The 22,224-nt window shown below is 43.0% G+C and overlaps 1 protein-coding gene across 9 annotated transcripts in view; it reads right to left on the reverse strand.

Annotated features, from left to right (window-relative positions):
- Nucleotides 1-22,224, reverse strand: part of LOC130284660 (vacuolar protein sorting-associated protein 33A) — a 253,616-nt gene that overhangs the window by 66,186 nt on the left and 165,206 nt on the right. For all 9 annotated transcript variants that reach the window (XM_056535248.1, XM_056535228.1, XM_056535237.1 and 6 more), the window contains one exon: nt 15,182-15,682. In XM_056535248.1, the coding sequence (XP_056391223.1) occupies nt 15,182-15,682 (501 nt within the window). The remainder of the gene's footprint in view (nt 1-15,181; nt 15,683-22,224) is intronic.

Consider the following 22,224-nt stretch of genomic DNA (forward strand, 5'->3'; position numbering starts at 1 on the left):
ATATAGGTCTAAAATCATTTATTACACTATGGTGTCCTCTGCAGGGCCCTTATATTAGACATACCACAACCTATTTTATATGACCAATAAAAGCTATTTGTTTTAATGGTTTTCTGTCAAATGTTGGACAAGACCTTATGATACGCTAAATACAAGCAATTATGCAACTTTAGGGTGTATTCACACGTACAGTATCATACGCATATTTGATGCACAGGATTTTATGCTTTTATGATTTTTATGTTTTTAGCAAAGCTCTCCTGCTCCAGACAATTCCTGTCATGGACAGAAGTGTCAGCAGAGAGCACTGTGGTCAGACAGAATTGAACAACTTAACTTCCTCTGGAGCATACAGCAACTCATAAGTACTGAAAGGATTAATCTGTTTAACTTTCTGGCACCACTTGACTTGAATAAAAAATTGTTTTACACAAGAGTACCCCTTTAAAGGGATATTTAAGTGATAGCAAATACAGTGTTGTGAAAGTGTTTGCCTATTTCTTGATTTCTTATATTTTTTTGCACATTTATCACTCATATGTTTCAGATCATATAACTAATTTTAACCTTTTGGGGACTAAGGGCATACAGGTACGCCCTTGCTCCCTGGTACTTAAGGACACATGGCATACCTGTACTCCTGTGGGAATTTCGGTCCCTGCCGCGCGGGGACTGGACTGGGATGCCTGCTGAAATCATTCAGCAGGCACCCCGTGCAAACTCCCCCATGTCGGCTCGGCGATTTGCAGCGATTCCGGGCTGATCGGGTCTCTGATGACCCAATAGCCCAGAAAATAGGGATGATCGGAGATGTCAGAGACAGCACCGATCATCCTAAAAGATAGGAGCGAGGTGGCAGGGGTGCCACCTCCCCCTATCCTCTGCCATTGGTCTGTTAGTCCTAACCGACCAATTGCAGTTGGGGGTGGAGAAGCCCACCCCTGGATGTCCATGCAGAGCGGAAGGAAGATGGCGGCGGGTGCCGGAGCGGCGAGGGACCTGCGATCGCAGCAGGACCGGCGACAGGCAGCGGCAGGACTGGTGGCAGTAAGGAGGCGGCAGCAGTGAAGATCAGTGGTAAGTGATCTTCACTGCTGCCTTCTAGGAGTTGCCAAACTACAACTCCCAGCATGTCCAGACAACCAAAGGCTGTCTGGGCATGCTGGGAGTTGTAGTTTTGCAACATCTTAAGGGCCACAGTTTGAAGACCACTGTGCAGTGGTGTCCAAATTGAAGCCGTTTCAGATGTTGCAAAACTAAAACTCCCAGCATGCCCAGACAGTCCAGGCATGCTGGGAGTTGTAGTTCTGTAACATCTGGCCCTTCAGATGTTGCAGAACTACAACACCCAGCATGCCCAGACAGTCAAGGCATGCTGGGAGTTGTGGTTCTGCAAATTCTCTCTCCAAAAGCCCAATGGCGCTCCTTCTCTTCTGAGCAATGTAGTTCGTGCGCACTTTACATCCATATATGGGGTATTTCCATACTCAGAACGAACAGGGTTAAAATTTTGGGAGGCTTTTTCTCCTATTATCCCTTGTGAAAATGAAACATTTGGGGTAACGCCAGCATTTTAATAAGAAAAATCAAATTTTTCATTTTCACGTCCAACTTTAGTGGAAATTTGTCAAACCCCTGTGGGGTGCAAAGGCTCACTGTACCCCTTGTTACATGCCTTGAGGGGTGTTGTTTCTCAAATTGTGTGCCATGAGGGGCTTCTTTTGCTGTTCTAGCACCATAGGGGCTTCCTAAATGCAACATGCCCCCCAAAAACCATTTCAGCAAAATTTCCTTTCAAAAAGCCAAATGTGTCTCTTTCTCTTCTGAGCATTGTATTGCGCTCACAAAGCACTTTACGCCCACACATGGGGTATTTCCATACTCTTTTGTTACAACTTTTGGGGGGCATTTTCTCCTATTACCTCTGGTAAAAATGGTTAGTTTGGTGAAAAAACTGCATTTCAGAAAACTTTTTGTTCACATATGAGGTATTTCCTTACACGAGAGAAATTGGGTTACAAATTTTGGGGGCCTTTTTCTCCTTTTACCCCTTGTAAAAAAAATCAAAAACTGGGTCTACAAGAACATGTTAGTGTAACAAATTGAGATTTTGAATTTTCCCCTTCACTTTGCTGCTATTCCCGTGAAACACCTAAAGGGTTAAACTTTCGGAATGTCATTTTGAATACTTTGAGGGGTGCACTTTTTATAATGGGGTCATTTATTTCTAATATGAAGACCCCTCAAATCCACTTCAAAACTGAACTGGTACCTGAAAAATTCCGATTTAGAAAATGTTGTGAAAAATTTGAAAATTGCTGCTGAACTTTGAAACCCTCTGATGTCTTACAAAAGTAAAAACATGTCAACTTTATGATGCAAACATAAAAGTAGACATATTGTATTTGTGAATCAATATATAATTTATTTGGTATGTCTATGTTCCTTACAAGCATAGATGCTTCAAAGTTAGAAAAATGCAAAATTTTCAAATTTTTCATGAAATTTTTACATTTTTCACTAAGAAATGATGCAAGTATCGACGAAAATTTTCCATTTTGCTAAAGTAGAATATGTCATGAAAAAAACTATCTCGGAATCAAATTCATAAGTAAAAGCATCCCAGAGTTATTAATGCTTACAGTGACAGTGGTCAGATGTGCAAAAAATGCTCTGGTCCTTAAATGATCACTAATTTTTGCTATTGTACTCCTTATGGTAAATAAAAAATATTTCTAATATACTTTGTTTAAAAAAAAAAAAAAAAAAATAAATGAAGTTTTCTATGTCTTATTTGTTCTTTAAAAAGCTCAAGAGCACATTTTCTCCCATCTCATACAGACTTTGGACCGAAGCCCAAACACAGGAAGTGCAGTCTGGAGTGCTGAGGGGGGGGGGTTTCCAACCAACTGAATATGGCAGTTAAGTGTGAGAGTAGCTATGATTGGATGAGATTGGACACCCCCACCACCCCTCAGCACTCCAGACTGCACTTCCTGTGTTTAACCGGTTGCCGACGAAAGATGAACCGGCTCGTCCTCAGTCGGCAACCGTTGTATGACGCGGGCTCCCGACTCGAGCTCGCATCATACCAGCCGGCCCCCAGCTGACTCCTGTAGCTAGGGGTCAGCGTTAATAGCAGACATGCGGCGATTGCCACGGCCGGCTATTAACCCTTTAGATCGCCGCTGTCAAAGTTGACATAAGCGTTTAAAGGGACATTTAAACGCTCCCTGAGGTAGCTGGAGGAATTCCCTCTCCTTCTGGGTCTGCTGCTGCGCTGTGAATGATAAAGCAGAGCCAAGTTTTATCAATCGAGTGCAGAGCATACAGATCAATGTGGTTGTATGGAATGATTCCTCCTAAAGTCCCCTAAGGGCACTAAAAGTAAAAAAAAGTTTAAAAACACACACATAAAGTATGCCTTCCTTATTAAAAGTTTAAATCACCCCCCCTTTTTCCAAATTCCATATAAAAATATGTAACCATAATAAAAAATAAACATGTGGTATCGCCGCATGCGTAAATGTCCGAAATATAAAAATATATAATTAATTAAACTGCACGGTCAATGGCGTACACTTAACAAAATTCCAAAGTCCAAAATAGCGTATTTTTGGTCACTTTTTATATCATGTAAAAATGAATAAAAAGCGATCAAAAAGTCCAATCAATACAAAAATGGTACCGCTAAAAACTTCAGATCACGGCGCAAAAAATGAGCCCCGTACACGTAAAAATAAAAAAGTTATAGGGGTCAGAAGATGACATATTTAAACGTATTAATTTTCGTAGTTATGATTTTTTCCAGAAGTACAACAAAATCAAACCTATATAAGTAGGGTATCATTTGTAACGTATGGACCTACAGAATAAAGAGGTGTCATTTTTACAGAAAAATGTACTGTGTAGAAACGGAAGCCCCAAAACTTACAAAATTGTGTTTTTTCTTCAATTTTGTTGCACAATGATTTTTTTTTTGTTTCACCGTAGATTTTTGGGTAAAATGACTGATGTCATTACAAAGTAGAATTGGTGGCGCAAAGAATAAACCATCATATGGATTTTTAGGTGCAAAATTGAAAGGGTTATGATTTTTAAAAGGTAAGGAGGAAAAAATGAAAGTGTAAAAACTGAAAAATCCTGCGTCTTTAAGGGGTTAAGGTTAAAATGGGCTTGGTTCTTAAGGGGTTAATATTACACAAGGGTAATAAAGTGAACACAAAATGCAGTTTTCAAGTGATCATTTCATTTATTATGGGAAAAAGCTATCCAAAACTTCATGGCCCAATGTGATAAAAGTAAATTTACCCCTTATGTTAATAATAAAAATCAACGTCATCATCATTTACTGTTATTTATCACATTGTTTGGAAAGCTGAGTACAATTTAACATTTAAGACTTTGGAGTGGCCTAGTCATAGTCTGGACTTCAATCCGATTAAGATGCTATGGCTTAACCTTAAAACCTTTCATGCTTGAAGATCCTCTAACGTGACTGAAATAAGACATTTCTGCAAAGAAGAGCAGGCCATAATGATTTATTGCCAGTTATCGCAAATACTTGAGTGTAGTTGTTGCTGTGGAGGGTTTCACAACCAGTTATTAGGTTTAAGGGGCAATTACTTTTTCACAGAGGACCATAAAAGATTCGAATAGCTTTTTTCCCATAATAAATTAAATCAAATCACTTGAAAACTGCGTTTTGTGCTTACTCGGGTTATCTTTGTGTAATATGCAAATTTTTGGCCAATCTGGAACAAGTGTGACACATGTGACTTAAAAAAGGAGAAACCGGGAAAGGAGCAAATACCTTTTCACAGTACTGTTAATATTAAGCAGTTTTTTGCATTTCTCACGGTTCTCAAGAAATTTGCTCACTGCCATTCAGTAGAAACGTCTTTGAGTACACTGCTCAAAAATATAAAGGGAACACTTAAACACCACAATGTAACTCCAAGTCAGTCACACTTCTGTGAAATCACACTGTCCACTCAGGAAGCAACACTGATTGACAATCAATTTCACATGATGTTGTGCAAATGGAAATTATAGGCAATATGCAAGACACCCCCAATAAAGGAATGGTTCTGCAGGTGGTGACCACAGACCACTTCTCACTTCCTATGCTTCCTGGCTGATGTTTTGGTCACTTTTGAATGCTGGCGGTGCTTTCACTCTAGTGGTAGCATGAGACGGAGTCTACAACCCACACAAGTGGCTCAGGTAGTGCAGCTCATCCAGGATGGTACATCAATGTGAGCTGTGGAAAGAAGGTTTGCTGTGTCTGTCAGCGTAGTGTCCAGAGCATGGAGGCGCTACCAGGAGACCGGCCAGTACATCAGGATACGTGGAGGAGGCCGTAGGAGGGCAACAACCCAGCAGCAGGACCGTCTTTGTGCAAGGAGGAGCACTGCCAGAGCCCTGCAAAATGACCTCCAGCTGGCCACAAATGTGCATGTGTCCACTCAAACGGTCAGAAACAGACTCCATGAGGGTGGTATGAGGGCCCGATGTCCACAGGTGGGGGGTTGTGCTTACAACCCAACACCATGCAGGACGTTTGTCATTTGCCAGAGAACACCAAGATTGGCAAATTTGCCACTGGCACTCTGTGCTCTTCACAGATGAAAGCAGGTTCACACTGAGCACATGTGACAGACGTGACAGAGTCTGGAGACGCCGTGGAGAATATTCTGCTGCCTGCAACATCCTCCAGCATGACCGGTTTGGCGGTGGGTCAGTAATGGTGTTGGGTGGCATTTCTTTGGGGGGCCACACAGCTCTCCATGTGCTTGTTAGAGGTAGCCTGACTGCCATTAGGTACCGAGAGGAGATCCTCAGACCCCTTGTGAGACCATATACTGCGGTTGACCCTGGGTTCCTCCTAATGCAAGAAAATGCTAGACCTCATGTGGCTGGAGTGTGTCAGCAGTCCCTGAAAGAGGAAGGCATTGATGCTATGGACTGGCCCGCCTGTTCCCCAGAACTGAATCCGATTGAGCACATCTGGGACATCATGTCTCGCTCCATCCACCAACGCCACGTTGCACCACAGACTGTGCAGGAGTTGGCAGATGCTTTAGACTAGGTCTAGGAGGACATCCCTCAGGAGACCATCCGCCACCTCATCAGGACCATGCCCAGGCGTTGTAGGGAGGTCATTCGGGCACGTGGAGGCCACACACACTACTGAGCCTCATTTTGACTTGTTTTAAGGACATTACATAAAAGTTGGATCAGCCTGTAGTGTAGTTTTCCACTTTGAATTTGAGTGCGACTCCATATCCAGACCTCCATGGGTTGATAAATTTGATTTCCATTGATAAATTTGTTGTGATTTTGTTGTCAGCACATTCAACTATGTAAAGATGAAAGTATTTCATACGATTAGTTCATTCATTCAGATCTAGGATATGTTATCTTAGTGTTCACTTTATTTTTTTGAGCAGTGTAGTTTTATAGGGAATGTATATATAGTTTCATAGGGATTGTGTAACACCTGCGCTCCGGCCGGGCACACCAGCCGTGAGCGCTCTCTGCTTATGTCCCCGCTGCCGGCGGGGCTGGGATTAGCATCGCAGGACACGCCCGCATGAGAATCCCAGCCCATCACTCCCCTCCCTCATCTTCTGCTTCTCCGTGTCCTCGCAGCCCCGCACGTGCGTTGGAGCTCTTTCACTTAAAGGGCCAGTGTTCAATATTTAAGGCCCTGTCCTTATATCTGTTCCTCCCTATCCTAATATCTGTTCCTCCCTTGTTTCCCTGCCGGATCTTTGGTTACCTTGCGCCATTGTGAAAGTTTGTGTCTCTGTTACCGTGTGCTTGTTCCTTGCTACCTTACCTCCCCTGCACCTGTGTTACCTACCCAGACCTACTGCCATGTTGCCACGTCCTGCCATTCTCCTTCTGTGCCACGCCACCTCCCAGCTACCTGTGTGGACGAGTTGTGCCAAGGGTAGCGACCTGGGTGCCGCCTGCCGCAGCAAGACCATCCCGCTTTGCGGTGGGCTCTGGTGCAAACCAGCGGCACCTTAGCCTCCACTCCCTGGAACGGCTCACGTCATCATCAACACAGGCCTAGAGGATCCACCACCTGCCGTGACCCGTTACAGTAAGATCCGGCCATGGACCCCGCTGGGGTGCCTTTGCCAGAAGTCTCTGATCTTCCAACCATTGTGGCTCAGCAGTCGCAGTAGTAAGCCCGTCAGGTGCAACAACTGAATCAACTTTTAGCCATGGTGCAGCAGCAAAAACAGCAGCAACCACCTGTTCCTGAGCCTCTTCCTGTGTCTGCAGCTTACTCCGGGACCAAGCTTCATTTGTCCTATCCTTCAAAAGTATGATGGAGATCCCAAGCTGTGTAGAGGCTTTGTGACACAGTGTTCTATCCATCTTGAACTCATGGCGGATCTGTTCCTGACGGAGCGTGCTAAAGTGGCGTTTCTGTCTGGAAAAGCTTTGGCTTTGCCTACTCCTCTCTGGGATCGTAGAGATCCGGTCTCCTTGAACCTGTCAGCCTTCCTTGCAGAATTCTGAAATGCATCTGAAGAACCCATGCGAGCCTCCTCTGCAGAGACGGCTCTACTGAACCTCTGCCAAGGGAACCTACGTGGTTCAGTTCCGCACTCTTGCCTCTGAACTTTCTTGGAACGATGAGGCATTGTGTGCTACCTTTAAAAAAGGACTGTCCTCTCGAATCATGGATGCTCTCGCTGCACGAGATTCTCCGGCTAACCTAAGTGAACTTATCCATTTAGCCACTTGAATTGATGTGCGTTTTGCCGAGAGGCAGGAGGAACTTCCTTTGGAAAAAGAATCTACCCGAACACGGCGTTTACTTGCAAGTTCCTTACAGCCTTTGCCCATTCCAGAAACCCCCTGGTCTCATGTAGTGGGGAACTCTCTGAATACCAAAGAAGAGGAGGAGACCAAAGGGGGAGGGGTACTGTAACACCTCTCTTCTTATGTCCCAGCTGCCGGCGGGGCTGGGATTCACATCGCAGGTCGTGGCCGCATGCGAATCCCAGCCCATCACTCACCTCCCTCTTCTTCCGCCTCTCCGTGTCCTTGCAGCCCCGGATCGCGTGCCCCCGCCTCCTAGGGCATGCGTGCACCGGATCTCTTTCACTTAAAGGGCCAGTGCTCAATTAATCAAAGTGTCTACACCTGTCCACTGTCCTTAAATATCAGCTCCTCCCTTGGTTCCCTGCAGGATCTTTGGTTACCTTGTGTCATAGTGAAAGTCTGTGTCCCTGTTACCGTGTACCTGTTCCTTGCTACCTTACTTCCCCTGCACCTGTGTTACCTGCCCTGAGCTACTGCCATCTTGCCACGTCCTGCCAGTCTCCTCCAGCTACCTGTGTGGCACAGCTCAAGTCATCATCCACACAGGCCCAGAGGATCCACTACCTGCCATGATCTGTTAGTGTATATATATAGTTTTATAGGGAGGGTATATATAGTTTTATAGGGAGTGTATATATAGTTTTATAGGGAGGGTATATATTGTCATATAGGGAGTGTGTATATATAGTTTTATAGGGAATGTATATATAGTTTTATAGGGAGGGCATATATAGTGATAAATGGAGGGCATATATATAGTGATATAGGTAGTGTATATATAGTTTTATAGGGAGTGTATATAGAGATATAGGTAGTGTATATATAGTTTTTGTTACGCCGAGCGCTCCGGGTCCCTGCTCCTTCCGGAGCGCTCGTGGCGTTCCTCTCTCTGCAGTGCCCCAGTCAGACCCACTGACCGGGAGCGCTGCACTGACACTGCCGGCGGGGATGCGATTCGCATAGCGGGACGCGCCTGCTCGCGAATCACATCCCAAGTTACTCACCTGTCCCGGTCCCCGGCTGTCACGTCCTGGCGCGCGCGGCTCTGCTCCTCAGGGCGCGCGCGTGCCAGCTCTCTAAGATTTAAAGGGCCAGTGAACCAATGATTGGTGCCTTGCCCAATCAGTCTAATTAGCTTCCACCTGCTCCACGTCCATATAACCTCACTTCCCCTTCCCTTCCTTGCCGGATCTTGTTGCCCTTGTGCCTAGAGAAAGCGTTTACAGTGTTTGCCTTACCAGTGTTCCTGACCTCTTGCTATCTCCATTGACTACGAACCTTGCCGCCTGCCCTGACCTTCTGCTACGTCTAACCTCGCCTCTGTCTAGTCCTTCTGTCCCACGCCTTCTCAGCAGTCAGCGATGCCGGTGGATATGACCTGGTTGCTACCGCCGCAGCAAGACCATCCCGCTTTGCGGCGGGCTCTGGTGAATACCAGTAGCAACCTAGAACTGGTCCACCGACACGGTCCACGCCAATCCCTCGCTGACACAGAGGATCCACACCCAGCCTGCCGAATCCTAACAGTTTTATAGGGAGTGTATATATAGTTTTAAAGGTAGGGTGTATATATATATATATATATATATATATATATATAGTGAGGGTATATATAGTTTTATAGGGAGTGTATATGTATATATAGCGATATAGGGATGGTATATAGAGATATTAATATATATATATATATAGTGATATTGGGTGTGTATATAGAGATATAGGTAGTGTATTTTAAGTGATATAAGAAGTGTATAAACTTTGATATAGGGAGTGTAGACTATAGGTGTTTAGAGTGCCCCTTGCGAAGCTGCAGCCATCTCTTCAGTAGAATTATTATAAGTTTTTTCTCTTTTATGGAAGATAAGTGGAGTGGTGATGATACCTTTATGGGTAACTGAGAGGATAAAGATTGCATACTTTCAAGACCTCTTAGGTCCCTTAATCAGGCATGTTACCCGTAACGGCCATTTCCCCCCATTTATTAATCCCTGCAATCTTTGTTTCCCCCCATTGCATTGCTCCCTTTCCCCTACAAAACCTACCCAACTTATATGTCCTCCCCCTCTTGCTGCTTTCTTACCCATAACAGGGTTCCTAAAAAGTTAAGGCTGGGTTGACACCGCGTTATTACTCTCCGCTAGACTTATCTGCCCACATCCTGCCGAAAATTGGCTGATGATGTATACGGTAGCAGGGAGACGTGGGTGCCATTCATTTCAATTGCCTGAACTGAGTCACCTAGTAAATTCATTCGGGATGTAAACTTTACTTTAAATGGACTGGATAATATCGCTGACCATGTTATTGAGTCTGCTTAAGATAACACTTAAGTCACAAGGTGACTCTTGGGGCAATTGAAGTGACTGGCATCCGCTTTTCTCTGCAACCATATACATTAGCAGCCAGTATTCGGCAGGATCCAGGCAGATGCTGTAAGTCTAGCGGAGAGTAATAACATGGAGCAAACCTAGCCCAAGTTCACATTTGGTAGAGGCCATAAATTGCTGTATACTTCAGTAGAACAGTATGCTGATGTACTGTATACTTCCGCATATCCAAGCTGCACTCATTTCAAATCGACCAAACATAGTCTAGCAGTCTAGGGTGTATACTTTGTAGGTCTTAAAAACATATCCATCTGCACTGGAGTCCTAGAAAAATACAGCATACACTTATAAATAGGACAAAAATAGTCACTAGTAGACTACGTTCATCCTATGAAAAGGAATCACCACCGCTCAGATACGCAGCAGTATACATCGGCCTACGCCATGTGTACAACAAATTATTAAATGTGAACACTGCCTTGTGTCCTGGCACAGAATCCCTATGATCTTGAGCTTTTTCCCACCCTCTTCCACTTAGCCCTTGCTTTTCATCACCTCGCGTGACCTTTCTCCACATATATTGGGCCCCCTTGCTTGAATAGAGGCTTTGGACTCCATCATAGAGCCATCCATGGTAAACTGGACATCTCCCCAACAGAGCTCTAATCTACTAAACAAATCTGAATGGTGGATCTTACTGCAGGGAGGGTCCTGGTGGGAAGTGGATGCACACACAGGGGCACTTATCATTAAGGGTTGTATTATACTGCCTGACTACTGCCGGATATGAGCAACAATCTTCTAGATTGGCGATTGTTTTCTGACCCTATTACATAGCTCTGTATCTGCAGCCAGGGCTGCATGAATGATAGATTGTTTGTGCACCCCTTTACTTCTCCCATTAGTTGCGCCCTATTACAAGTGGAAATGTGTAACCAACAAAGGAGGATTTTTAAACCTGTGAAAAGCCAGCAATCAATTTATGAGCAAGTGTTTGCTGTTTCATCATTGCTGGGCCTATTACACGGGCGATTATTGGCCTGTTCACCCACTCAGTTTAATAGGGCGCTAACCCCTTAAAAATTTTTAGGATGCTGTAGACATGCACTGTCTGTAAGTATTCATGTACTTACATGCAAAATGGAAACAGGTAATAGGCAGCATTGGGGGCCCTGGTTATTTGACTGTATAGGGCCCTGAATGGGCTCTGATGGGCTCTGGGCTGGGCCAACAAATCTATTCAGCCAACAGGCGTGAACTATTTTTGGAGCCAGAGAAAGCCTGGCACTTATCTCAGGACCCATGTGGGGCGTACACAAAAGCTTGGTAATAAATTCAATGCAAGACTTTCCTAGAGTGTCTTTTCTTTTTTTCAGGAAGGGGTGGGGGGACGCTGATGCAGCACCTCGCCTGGAGCACTAGATATGCCTCTGTGTGTGTGTGTGTATATATATATATATATATATATATATATACAGTGCTGTGGAGTCGGACAACATTTTGGGTACCTGGAGTTGGAGTCGGCAAACAATGCACCGACTCCTACTAAATTTAGATTGGAATTTAAGAAAAAGCAAGTTTAAATGTCCCAATTCACAAAAAGTTATAATTAATGACTTCTCTACTGTAAGAATAAAGACCAATGCATGCAGTGACTCACGTAACCGCAAAACAAACACGTTAAATGACTGAAGAAGCATGCTCTTCATGTGCTTCACTATATGGCACGCAACGCACAATTAGGAGCGGCAATACTTTCCATAGTGTTGTGTTCTACTGTTAGAGGGAACCCATGGGTAACCTCGCCTCTCACTGATAAGGGATTAAGTAAATATGTTTTTTGCAGGACTAGAGACACTTGTATAAGTGAAGGGAATGGAGGGTCAATAGTTCAAGACTGAAGTTGTAAACCATTGGAAAAACTGCTGTCATTCAGCTAAGGCTATAAAAACTTGTAAACTCCGATTTTTAGCTTAAACTTTAAACATGACTATGGGATTCTACTAGGGAAATCATGTTTTATAATAAATGCCCCTTCCTGGATCCTCCCACTGCCCTATCTTCAGCAGCAGATCAGCACACAAAAGGAGAAGGCAGCAGCTTCTGCCCAACTACCACTACCTTGGTGGAACAGCTTCTTGGATTCAACTGTAAGTGTTTATAAATACATTTACATATTAATACAGAGGAGTCGTAGTCGGAAGTACAAAAAACTGCGGAGTCGGAACATTTATATACCGACTCCACAGCCCTGTCTGTGTGTGTGTGTGTGTATGTATATGTATGTATATATATCTCTCTATCTCCACACACACCTACACCTTTTTATAGTACTCCTCAGGCAGCAGAGGAGCAATATTAACTTGATCACAGCGCATAAATATGCTTTGAGTGTGCCTGTATGTTTCAATAGGAAGAGTAAAATAAGCCACTGCCAGACACTTTTGGCAGAAAACATTAAGTATTCTGTAATCTAAATGTTTGAACAGTTGTTACCCAATATCTGCGGTTATTGGGGGGGAAGACGTATAGTACCCCACACACTTTAACCCCTTAAGGACCAGGCCAATTTTTATTTTAACATTTTCCTTTATTCCTCCTTACCTTCTAACTCTTTTATATTATCATCCATAGACCAATATGAGGGCTTGTTTTTGCGTCACTCATTTAACCATAAAATGTACGGTGCAACCAAACAAATATTTTTTATGTGGGGAAATTGAAAAGTAAACCGCAATTTAGCAAATTTTGGAAGGTTTTGTTTTCACGCTGTACACTTTACGGTAAAAATTACTTTTTTTTTTTTCCTGCGGGTCAATATGATTAAAATGATACCCATGTTATATGCTTTTTTATAATTGTACAGCTTTAAAAAAAATTTGTATGTTTGAAATTGCCCTATTTTGACCACCTATAACTTTCAAATTCTTCCGTATACGGGCCGGTATGAGGGCTAATTTTTTGCGCCGTGATCTGTAGTTTTTATCGGTACCACTTTTGCTTATATTTAACTTTTTATTAATTTTTTTATACGCTTTTTGGGGGTATAATGGGGGGAAAAGGAACCATTTACATTTTTATTGGGGGGAGGGGATTTTTCACACACAATTTTTTTTTTTTGTTACAATTTTTATGTCCCCATAGGGGACTATTTATAGCAATCATTTGATTGCACATATTGTTCAGTATGCATAGGGCATAACACTGATAAATGTTATCGGAAATCTTCTGCTCTGGTCTGCTCGATCTCAGACCAGAGCAGAAGACCCCTGGAGACGGATGGAGGCAGGTGAGGGGACCTGCGGCCGCCATGCTGTTTGATCGGATCCCTGCGGCAGCCCTGCGGGTGATCAGATCATCCATTTAAAGTACCGCACTGCTGCAGATGCCGTGATCTGTATTGATCACAGCATCTGAGGGGTTAAAGGGGTATTCCAGGCCAAAACTTTTTTTTATATATCAACTGGCTCCGGAAAGTTAAACAGATTTGTAAATTACTTCTATTAAAAAATCTTAATCCTTCCAATAGTTATTAGCTTCTGAAGTTGAGTTGTTGTTTTCTGTCTAACTGCTCTCTGATGACTCATGTCCCGGGAGCTGTGCAGTTCCTATGGGGATATTCTCCCATCATGCACAGCTCCCGGGACGTGACATCATCATTGAGCAGTTAGACAGAAAACTTCAGAAGCTAATAACTATTGGAAGGATTAAGATTTTTTTATAGAAGTAATTTACAAATATGTTTAACTTTCTGGAGCCAGTTGATATATATATAGAAAAAAGGTTTTGCCTGGAATACCCCTTTAATGACGGACATCAGTAAAATCGCTGATGTCCGCCATTACAGATGGGTCCCTGGCTGCCATGCATGCAATTGGACACCCCACAATCAGACACTTATCCCCTATTCTATGGATAGTCGGATAAGTGTCTGATAAGTTCATTTCCCTTGACTAGCCTTTTGTCTTTAAACATTTTATTCTTCTTTTAACACACAACATATAACATTCAAATTACAGTCAAATGGGAAAAGAAAAAAGGAAAACAATAGAAAAGAAAATTATATAATAATTGGACTACCCTTTAACCCCCTTAACGACAATTGAGGATTCGGTGCTCGCGGTCATGACAGAGTGTAAATGTACGTCATGGTGCGTTAAGTACCACCGCATCATGATGTACATTTACATCAATTGTCGTTAAGGGGTTAAAGGGTAGTCTAGGGAACTGAACTTATCAGACACTAATTCCCCTATCCATAGAATAGGGGATAAGTGTCTGATTGTGGGGGGTCCAATCGTAGGGATCCCCCACCATCTCCTGTACAAGGCTCTGTCTACTTACCTGTCCTCCGCATTCTCCAGGCCCCCACCTTCTTGGACGAGCCCAAGTGACGGCCCATTCAGCCAATCACCGGCCGCAATGATGTCCCAACTTCAGCTGTACTATAGCCCAGACATTTAATCTTCCACCTTTCTACTAGTCGGTTTTGCTGTGTAGATTGGGGTAGAATAAGTGAGCCACATGAACCAGAAAATTATTGATAGTAACTCAGAGTAAAAATGTAATTATTATTTAATATGGATAGCATATAACAAAGCATAACACATCATTTAGTAGATCGAAAATAAAAGAATCAAGTCAAAAAATAAAAACCTCATAAAGTATTAAGAATATGGAATTTTCTGATTAAATATACATTATTTACATATTAGGGAAGAGTAGAGAACATGGGAAACTCCCGTGATAAGGTTGTGGTTTGCAAATTCCAAAATAAGAAGTAAAATTGGATATTCACTCTGCAGTTTGGATACTGATGCATCATCAAATAGTCCCATCCATTTCAATAATAAAACTTTCATGGCTTTAGGAAATAAAGCAGCTACCAACTCCTCTGCAGGAGGCAAGTCTGAAATACGGTCAATATGTATCCTCTTGAACTCCTCTACCTGCTGACTGATGCGATCATTCTCACTGTGAAACCTGTTTCCCAACCAACTACTAACCTCAAACAACAAAGAGTTGTCATACACATTGGAGGCCTCCTTCTGTGGGTTGTCCTTGTCCTGTAGGTGACTTACGGCTTCAAGAAGGTCCATAATGCTTTCAATCATGTTAACTAAGAAGTTGTGACCACTGAATACATGTCCTACAACATCCAACAATGCTACAATGGTCTTCATCAGCTGATTCTCCAGGATAATAATTGAACTGGTACAAATGCCCAGAAGAGATTTAAGCCTCTGAATAATAATGTCATTGCCCTCTGTGTCCTGTGATACAGACACACTAGGTCCTTCTTGACTGGTCATGCAGTAGTTGTGCTCTGAAAGACTGCAAGGAACTCTAGCAATCCCATGAATTTGCTGAGAAGCTAATTTTTCATGGATTCTAGGTTCTTCTGCCTGGTAACATACTGGGATTAAACATCTATTGTCTTCTAGGCAGTTACTTAGGTTGTAACATTTGCTTAGTGGCTCATCTTTAAGGCGGGATTTCCAAAGTTCCTAAAAAACAAGAATCATACAAGCAGAGATATTGCTTACTGATTCATAATAAAAGTATATAAATAGTAACTCACTAAATACAGTAAGTAGCTAAGTGGAAGGGATGATAGGACTAAAATCGTTTAAATCTAGAAACAGATAAAGCCTCTTTGTGTTACTAACAGACGCTAAACATTAACCCCTTAAGGACCGAACCCTTTTTCACCTTAAGGACCGGAGCGTTTTTTGCAATTCTGACCACTGTCACTTTAAACATTAATAACTCTGGAATGCTTTTAGTTATCATTCTGATTCCGAGATTGTTTTTTCGTGACATATTCTACTTTAACTTAGTGGTAAAATTTTATGGTAACTTACATCCTTTCTTGGTGAAAAATCACCAAATTTGATGAAAAAAATGAAAATTTTGCATTTTTCAAACTTTGAAGCTCTCTGCTTGTAAGGAAAATGGATATTCAAAATATATTTTTTTGGGGTTCACATATACAATATGTCTACTTTATGTTTGCATCATAAAATTTATGAGTTTTTACTTTTGGAAGACACCAGAGGGCTTCAAAGTTCAGCAGCAATTTTGAAATTTTTCACAAAATTTTCAAACTCGCTATTTTTCATGGACCAGTTCACGTTTGAAGTGGATTTGAAGGGCCTTCATATTAGAAATGCCCCATAAAAGACCCCATTATAAAAACTACACCCCCCAAAGTATTCAAAATGACATTCAGTAAGTGTATTAACCCTTTAGGTGTTTCACAGGAATAGCAGCAAAGTGAAGGAGAAAATTCAAAATCTTCATTTTTTACACTCGCATTTTCTTGTAGACCCAATTTTTGAATTTTTGAAAGGGGTAAAAAGGAGAAAATTTTTATTTGTATTTGAAACCCAATTTCTCTCGAGTAAGCATATACCTCATATGTCTATGTTAATTGTTCATGCGGGCGCAGTAGAGGGCTCAGAAGGGAAGGAGCGTCAAATGTTTTTTGGGGGGCATGTCACCTTTAGGAAGCCCCTATGGTGCCAGAACAGCAAAAAAACACACATGGCATACCATTTTGGAAACTAGACCCCTCGGGGAACGTAACAAGGGGTAAAGTGAACCTTAATACCCCACAGGTGTTTCACGACTTTAGCATATGTAAAAAAAATTATATATTTTTTACCTATAATGCTTGGTTTCCCAAAAATTTTACATTTTTAAAAAGTGTAATAGCAGAAAATACCCCCCAAAATTTGAAACCCAATTTCTCCCGATTCAGAAAACACCCCATATGGGGGTGAAAATTGCTCTGCTGGCGCACTACAGGTCTCAGAAGAGAAGGAGTCACATTTGGCTTTTTGAAAGCAAATTTTGCTCTGGGGGCATGTCGCATTTAGGAAGCCCCTATGGTGCCAGAACAGCAAAAAAAAAAACACATGGCATACCATTTTGGAAACTAGACCCCTCGGGGAACGTAACAAGGGGTAATGTGAACCTTAATACCCTACAGGTGTTTCACGACTTTTGCATATGTAAAAAAAAATTTTTATTTTTTTACCTAATATGCTTTGTTTCCCAAAATGTTAACATTTTTAAAAAGGGTAATAGCAGGAAATACCCCCCAAAATTTGAAGCCCAATTTCTCCCGATTCAGAAAACACCCCATATGGGGGTGAAAAGTGCTCTGCTGGCGCACTACAGGTCTCAGAAGAGAAGGAGTCACATTTGGCTTTTTGAAAGCAAATTTTGCTCTGGGGGCATGCCGCATTTAGGAAGCCCCTATGGTGCCAGAACAGCAAAAAAAAAAACACATGGCATACCATTTTGGAAACTAGACCCCTCGGGAACGTAACAAGGGGTAATGTGAACCTTAATACCCTACAGGTGTTTCACGACTTTTGCCTATGTGAACATTTTTTATTTTTTTTTACCTAAAATGCTTGGTTTCCCAAAATTTTTACATTTTTAAAAAGGGTAATAGCAGAAAACACCCCCCAAAATTTGAAGCCCAATTTCTCCCAATTCAGAAAACACCCCATATGGGGGTGAAAAGTGCTCTGCTGGCGCACTACAGGTCTCAGAAGAGAAGGAGTCACGTTTGGCTTTTTGAAAGCAAATTTTGCTCTGGGGGCATGCCGCATTTCGGAAGCCCCTATGGTGCCAGGACAGCAAAAAAAAAAAACACATGGCATACCATTTTGGAAACTAGACCCCTCGGGGAACGTAACAAGGGGTTAAGTGAACCTTTATACCCCACAGGTGTTTTATGACTTTTGTATATGTAAAAAAAAATTATTATTTTTTACCTAAAATGCTTGTTTTCCCAAAAATTTTACATTTTTAAAAAGGGTAATAGCAAAAAATACCCCACAAAATTTGAAGCCCAATTTCTCCCGAGTACGGCGATACCCCATATATGACCCTTAACTGTTGCCTTGAAATACGACAGGGCTCCAAAGTGAGAGCGTCATGCGCATTTGAGGCCTAAATTAGGGATTGCATAGGGGTGGACATAGGGGTATTCTACGCCAGTGATTCCCAAACAGGGGGCCTCCAGCTGTTGTAAAACTCCCAGCATGCCTGGACAGTCAGTGGCTATCTGGCAATACTGGGAGTAGTTGTTTTGCAACAGCTGGAGGCTCCGTTCTGGAAACAGTGGCGTACCAGACGTTTTTCATTTTTATTGGGGAGGGGGGCTGTGTAGGGGTATGTGTATATGTAGTGTTTTTTACTTTTTATTTTATTTTGTGGTAGTGTAGTGTAGTGTTTTTAGGGTACAGTCACACGAGCGGGGGTTCACAGTAGTTTCTCGCTGGCAGTTTGAGCTGCGGCAGAAAATTTAACGCAGCTCAAACTTGCAGCCGGATACTTACTGTAATCCTCCGCCCATGTGAGTGTACCCTGTACGTTCACATTGGGGGGGGGGACATCCAGCTGTTGCAAAACTACAACTCCCAGCATGGACGGTCTATCAGTGCATGCTGGGAGTTGTAGTTTTGCAACCGCTGGAGGCTCCGTTTTGGAAACAGTGACGTACCAGACGTTTTTCATTTTTATTGGGGAGGGGAGGGGGGCTGTGTAGGGGTATGTGTATATGTAGTGTTTTTTTACTTTTTATTTTATTTTGTGTTAGTGTAGTGTAGTGTTTTTAGGGTACAGTCGCACGGGCGGGGGGTTCACAGTAGTTTCTCGCTGGCAGTTTGAGCTGCGACAGAAAATTTGCCGCAGCTCAAACTTGCAGCCGGATACTTACTGTAATCCTCCGCCCATGTGAGTGTACCCTGTACGTTCACATTGGGGGGGGGGAACATCCAGCTGTTGCAAAACTACAACTCCCAGCATGTACGGTCTATCAGTGCATGCTGGGAGTTGTAGTTTTGCAACAGCTGGAGACACACAGGTTGTGAAACACCGAGTTTGGTAACAAACTCAGTGTTTTGCAACCAGTGTGCCTTCAGCTGTTGCAAAAGCTACAACCCCGAGCATGTACGGACAGCGGAAGGGCATGCTGGGTCTTGTAGTTATGCAACAGCCGGAGGCATACTACTTTGGCTGGGGATGCTGGGGATTGTAGTTATGCAACAGCTGGAGACACACTGGTTTACTACTTAAATCAGTGTGCCTTCAGCTGTTGCAAAACTACAACTCTCAGCAGTCACCGACAGCCAACGGGCATGCTGGGAGTTGTAGTTATGCAACCACCAGATGCACCACTACAACTCCCAGCATGCACTTTAGCTGATTGTGCAAGCTGGGAGTTGTAGTTACACAACAGCTGAAGGTACACTTTTACATAGAAAGAATGTGCCTTCAGCTGTTGCAAAACTACAAGTCCCAGCATGCCCATAAGGGCATGCTGGGAGTTGTGGTGGTCTGCCTCCTGCTGTTGCATAACTACAGCTCCCAGCATGCGCTTGTTGCATGCTGGGAGCTGTTGCTAAGCAACAGCAGGAGGCTGTCACTCACCTCCAACGATCCAGCAGCACAGGTCAGTCCCTCGTCGTCTCTGCCGCCGCCGCTGCTCCTGGGGCCCCGATCCCAACAGGGACGCCGGGGATCGGGGTCCCCAGCACCGGGGGTCGTCTTCCCGCACCCGCTCACGTCCTCCGAAAGAGGGGCGGAGCGGGTTGCGGGAGTGACACCCGCAGCAGGCGCCCTGATTGGTCGGCCGGTAATCCGGCCGACGAATCAGGGCGATCGTGAGGTGGCACCAGTGCCACCTCACCCCTGCTGGCAATGGCTGTTCGGGGCCGTCAGAGACGGCCCCGATCAGCCAGTAATTCCGGGTCATCAGGTCACTGGAGACCCGATTGACCCGGAATCTGCCGCAGATCGCTGGACTGAATTGTCCAGCGATCTGCGGCAATCGCCGACATGGGGGGACATAATGACCCCCCTGGGCGATATGCCGGGATGCCTGCTGAACGATTTCAGCAGGCATCCGGCTCCGGCTCCCCTCCGGCTAGCGGTGGGGGCCGGAAATGCTCAGGGCGTATCCATACGCCCTCGGTCCTTAAGGACTTGGAAACGGGGGCGTATGGATACGCCCTATGTCCTTAAGGGGTTAAATGACAGCTACAGGATTCCTTGGCTATTAAAGGGGTTGTCCAACCGTTTATTTCTTATTGGAATAAACCATCGTTTGAAATCTCTCCCTTTCCCTTAATAGTTTCATCCACCCTTTTATTTTATTTTATATATTTTTTAAGCTTTTTAAGCTTCCTCTGTTGCAGCTTTTCTGATGTATGCTTGTTTATTTACATAAAGAACTTCCTGTTGACGTCATATCTGGGTTCTAAGGGTACAGCAGTGACATCAGAATCAGCTTTGAGAACCTCCGGCTCCATACTTTCCTATCTGAATGAAGCTCCGCCTACTCTACAGGACTGTGTGTTACAATGGGGGACATGTATCATTAGGTGTCTATTGTAGCTACAGAACACTGCCTGTCTAATTTACACTCTTGCTCAAGATTTACTAAAGTTGTACACTCCTTTGATAAATTTTGTGCAATTATAGAAACGCCCCCCCCCCCCCCTCGCTCTACCGTACACTTCTTCTCTACCACACACTTCACAGAGCTGTGGCATGTTCCCTGGCACACTGCTCACATAGCTAGAAGTGCCGGAGCAGCAGTGTGTGCCGAATAAAATTCTGCACAATAGTAAAATCATAAATCTTTATAAAGTACACAGAGGGGGAGATTCTCAAAGAATTTTGAGCAAAAAAAAACAAAAAACTTTTTTGGTGCGAAAAGTATCGACCACATTTTCAAAGAGCTTTGTGCTGCAGTTTACAATGTTCATGTCAGTTTTGTAAAAGTGGGCATGTCCACGTGTATTGTCTGCTTTACATTATATTTTCAAAGGGGTGAGAGTCCAGTTTACATCAAAAATTTCACACCAGCTTATTGATAGTGTAGAAGTCACAGAAATGGTTGTAGTTTTATTATTTTGAGTTCTTTTTTGGGAAAAGGTGTTATGTAAGTAATTATTAAAAAAGAAATAATTATTATTGAAAAATGTTATTTAAAAAAATATATATAATATTTTTTCTTTTTTCTTGGTCTCTAAACCTGCACTCACATTTAAGTTCAAAAATATTTTATATATACAGCCATCGCTTGTCTGGGCACTAGTAACCATGGAATATTTCGCGAGATGTTTCCACCAGAATTTTCTTGGATGTAAAAGTTGGCACAAAAATCTACAATTAAAAATAAATAAATAAAACAATATGGCTGCAAAAAAAAAAAATATTTTGGTGCAAAAAAAAAGTTTAAAAAAAAGTGGCGCAAAAATGAATTTTCACATATTTTCAAAGCAGCAAAAGAGACCTTTGAAAATGTGGGGAGAGAAAAAAAAAAAAGCTGTTAATAATATAGCTGGAACAGAAATTACAGCAGTTTTTGAGAATCTCCCCCAGAATGTCTGGGTTTAAAAAAATATGTAATTTTGCTGAACAATCTGTCCCCTTACCTCTATATCAGTGTTTACCAACCAGAATGCCTCCAAGTGTTGCAAAACTTGGCATGCTGGGAGTTGCCGTTATGCAAAAGCTGGAGGCACCCTGGTAGCAGAAATTTGTGTGCGACAAGGGTATGCAGCAAAGCTGAATGTGTGATTATGTGTAAGCATGACCACACACACTCAACTCTGCTACATACACCTGATCACACACTCAGCTCTAGTACATACACCTGATCACACACTCTGCTCTGCTACATACACACACTCAGCTCTGCTACATACACACACACTCAACTCTGCTACATACACGCTCACACACTCAACTCTGCTACATATACACACACACTCAGCTCTGCTACATACACACACTCAGCTCTGCTGCATACACACATTCACACACTCAGCTCTGCTGCATACACACAATCACACATATACATAGACCTAACAGCTGTACCTCCTTCTCCCTCCCTGCACATACAGTGGTATATTCTTAGCTGTACAGTCACCATGGTTACACTACACAGGTGCAATCTCCTGCTCTCATCAAGAACAGCAGGGAGTTTGAATTTTACACAGTTCCAGGAAGTATTTCACCT

The sequence above is a fragment of the Hyla sarda genome, chromosome 1 (assembly GCF_029499605.1).
Source record: "Hyla sarda isolate aHylSar1 chromosome 1, aHylSar1.hap1, whole genome shotgun sequence".
Taxonomy (NCBI): Eukaryota; Metazoa; Chordata; class Amphibia; order Anura; family Hylidae; genus Hyla; species Hyla sarda.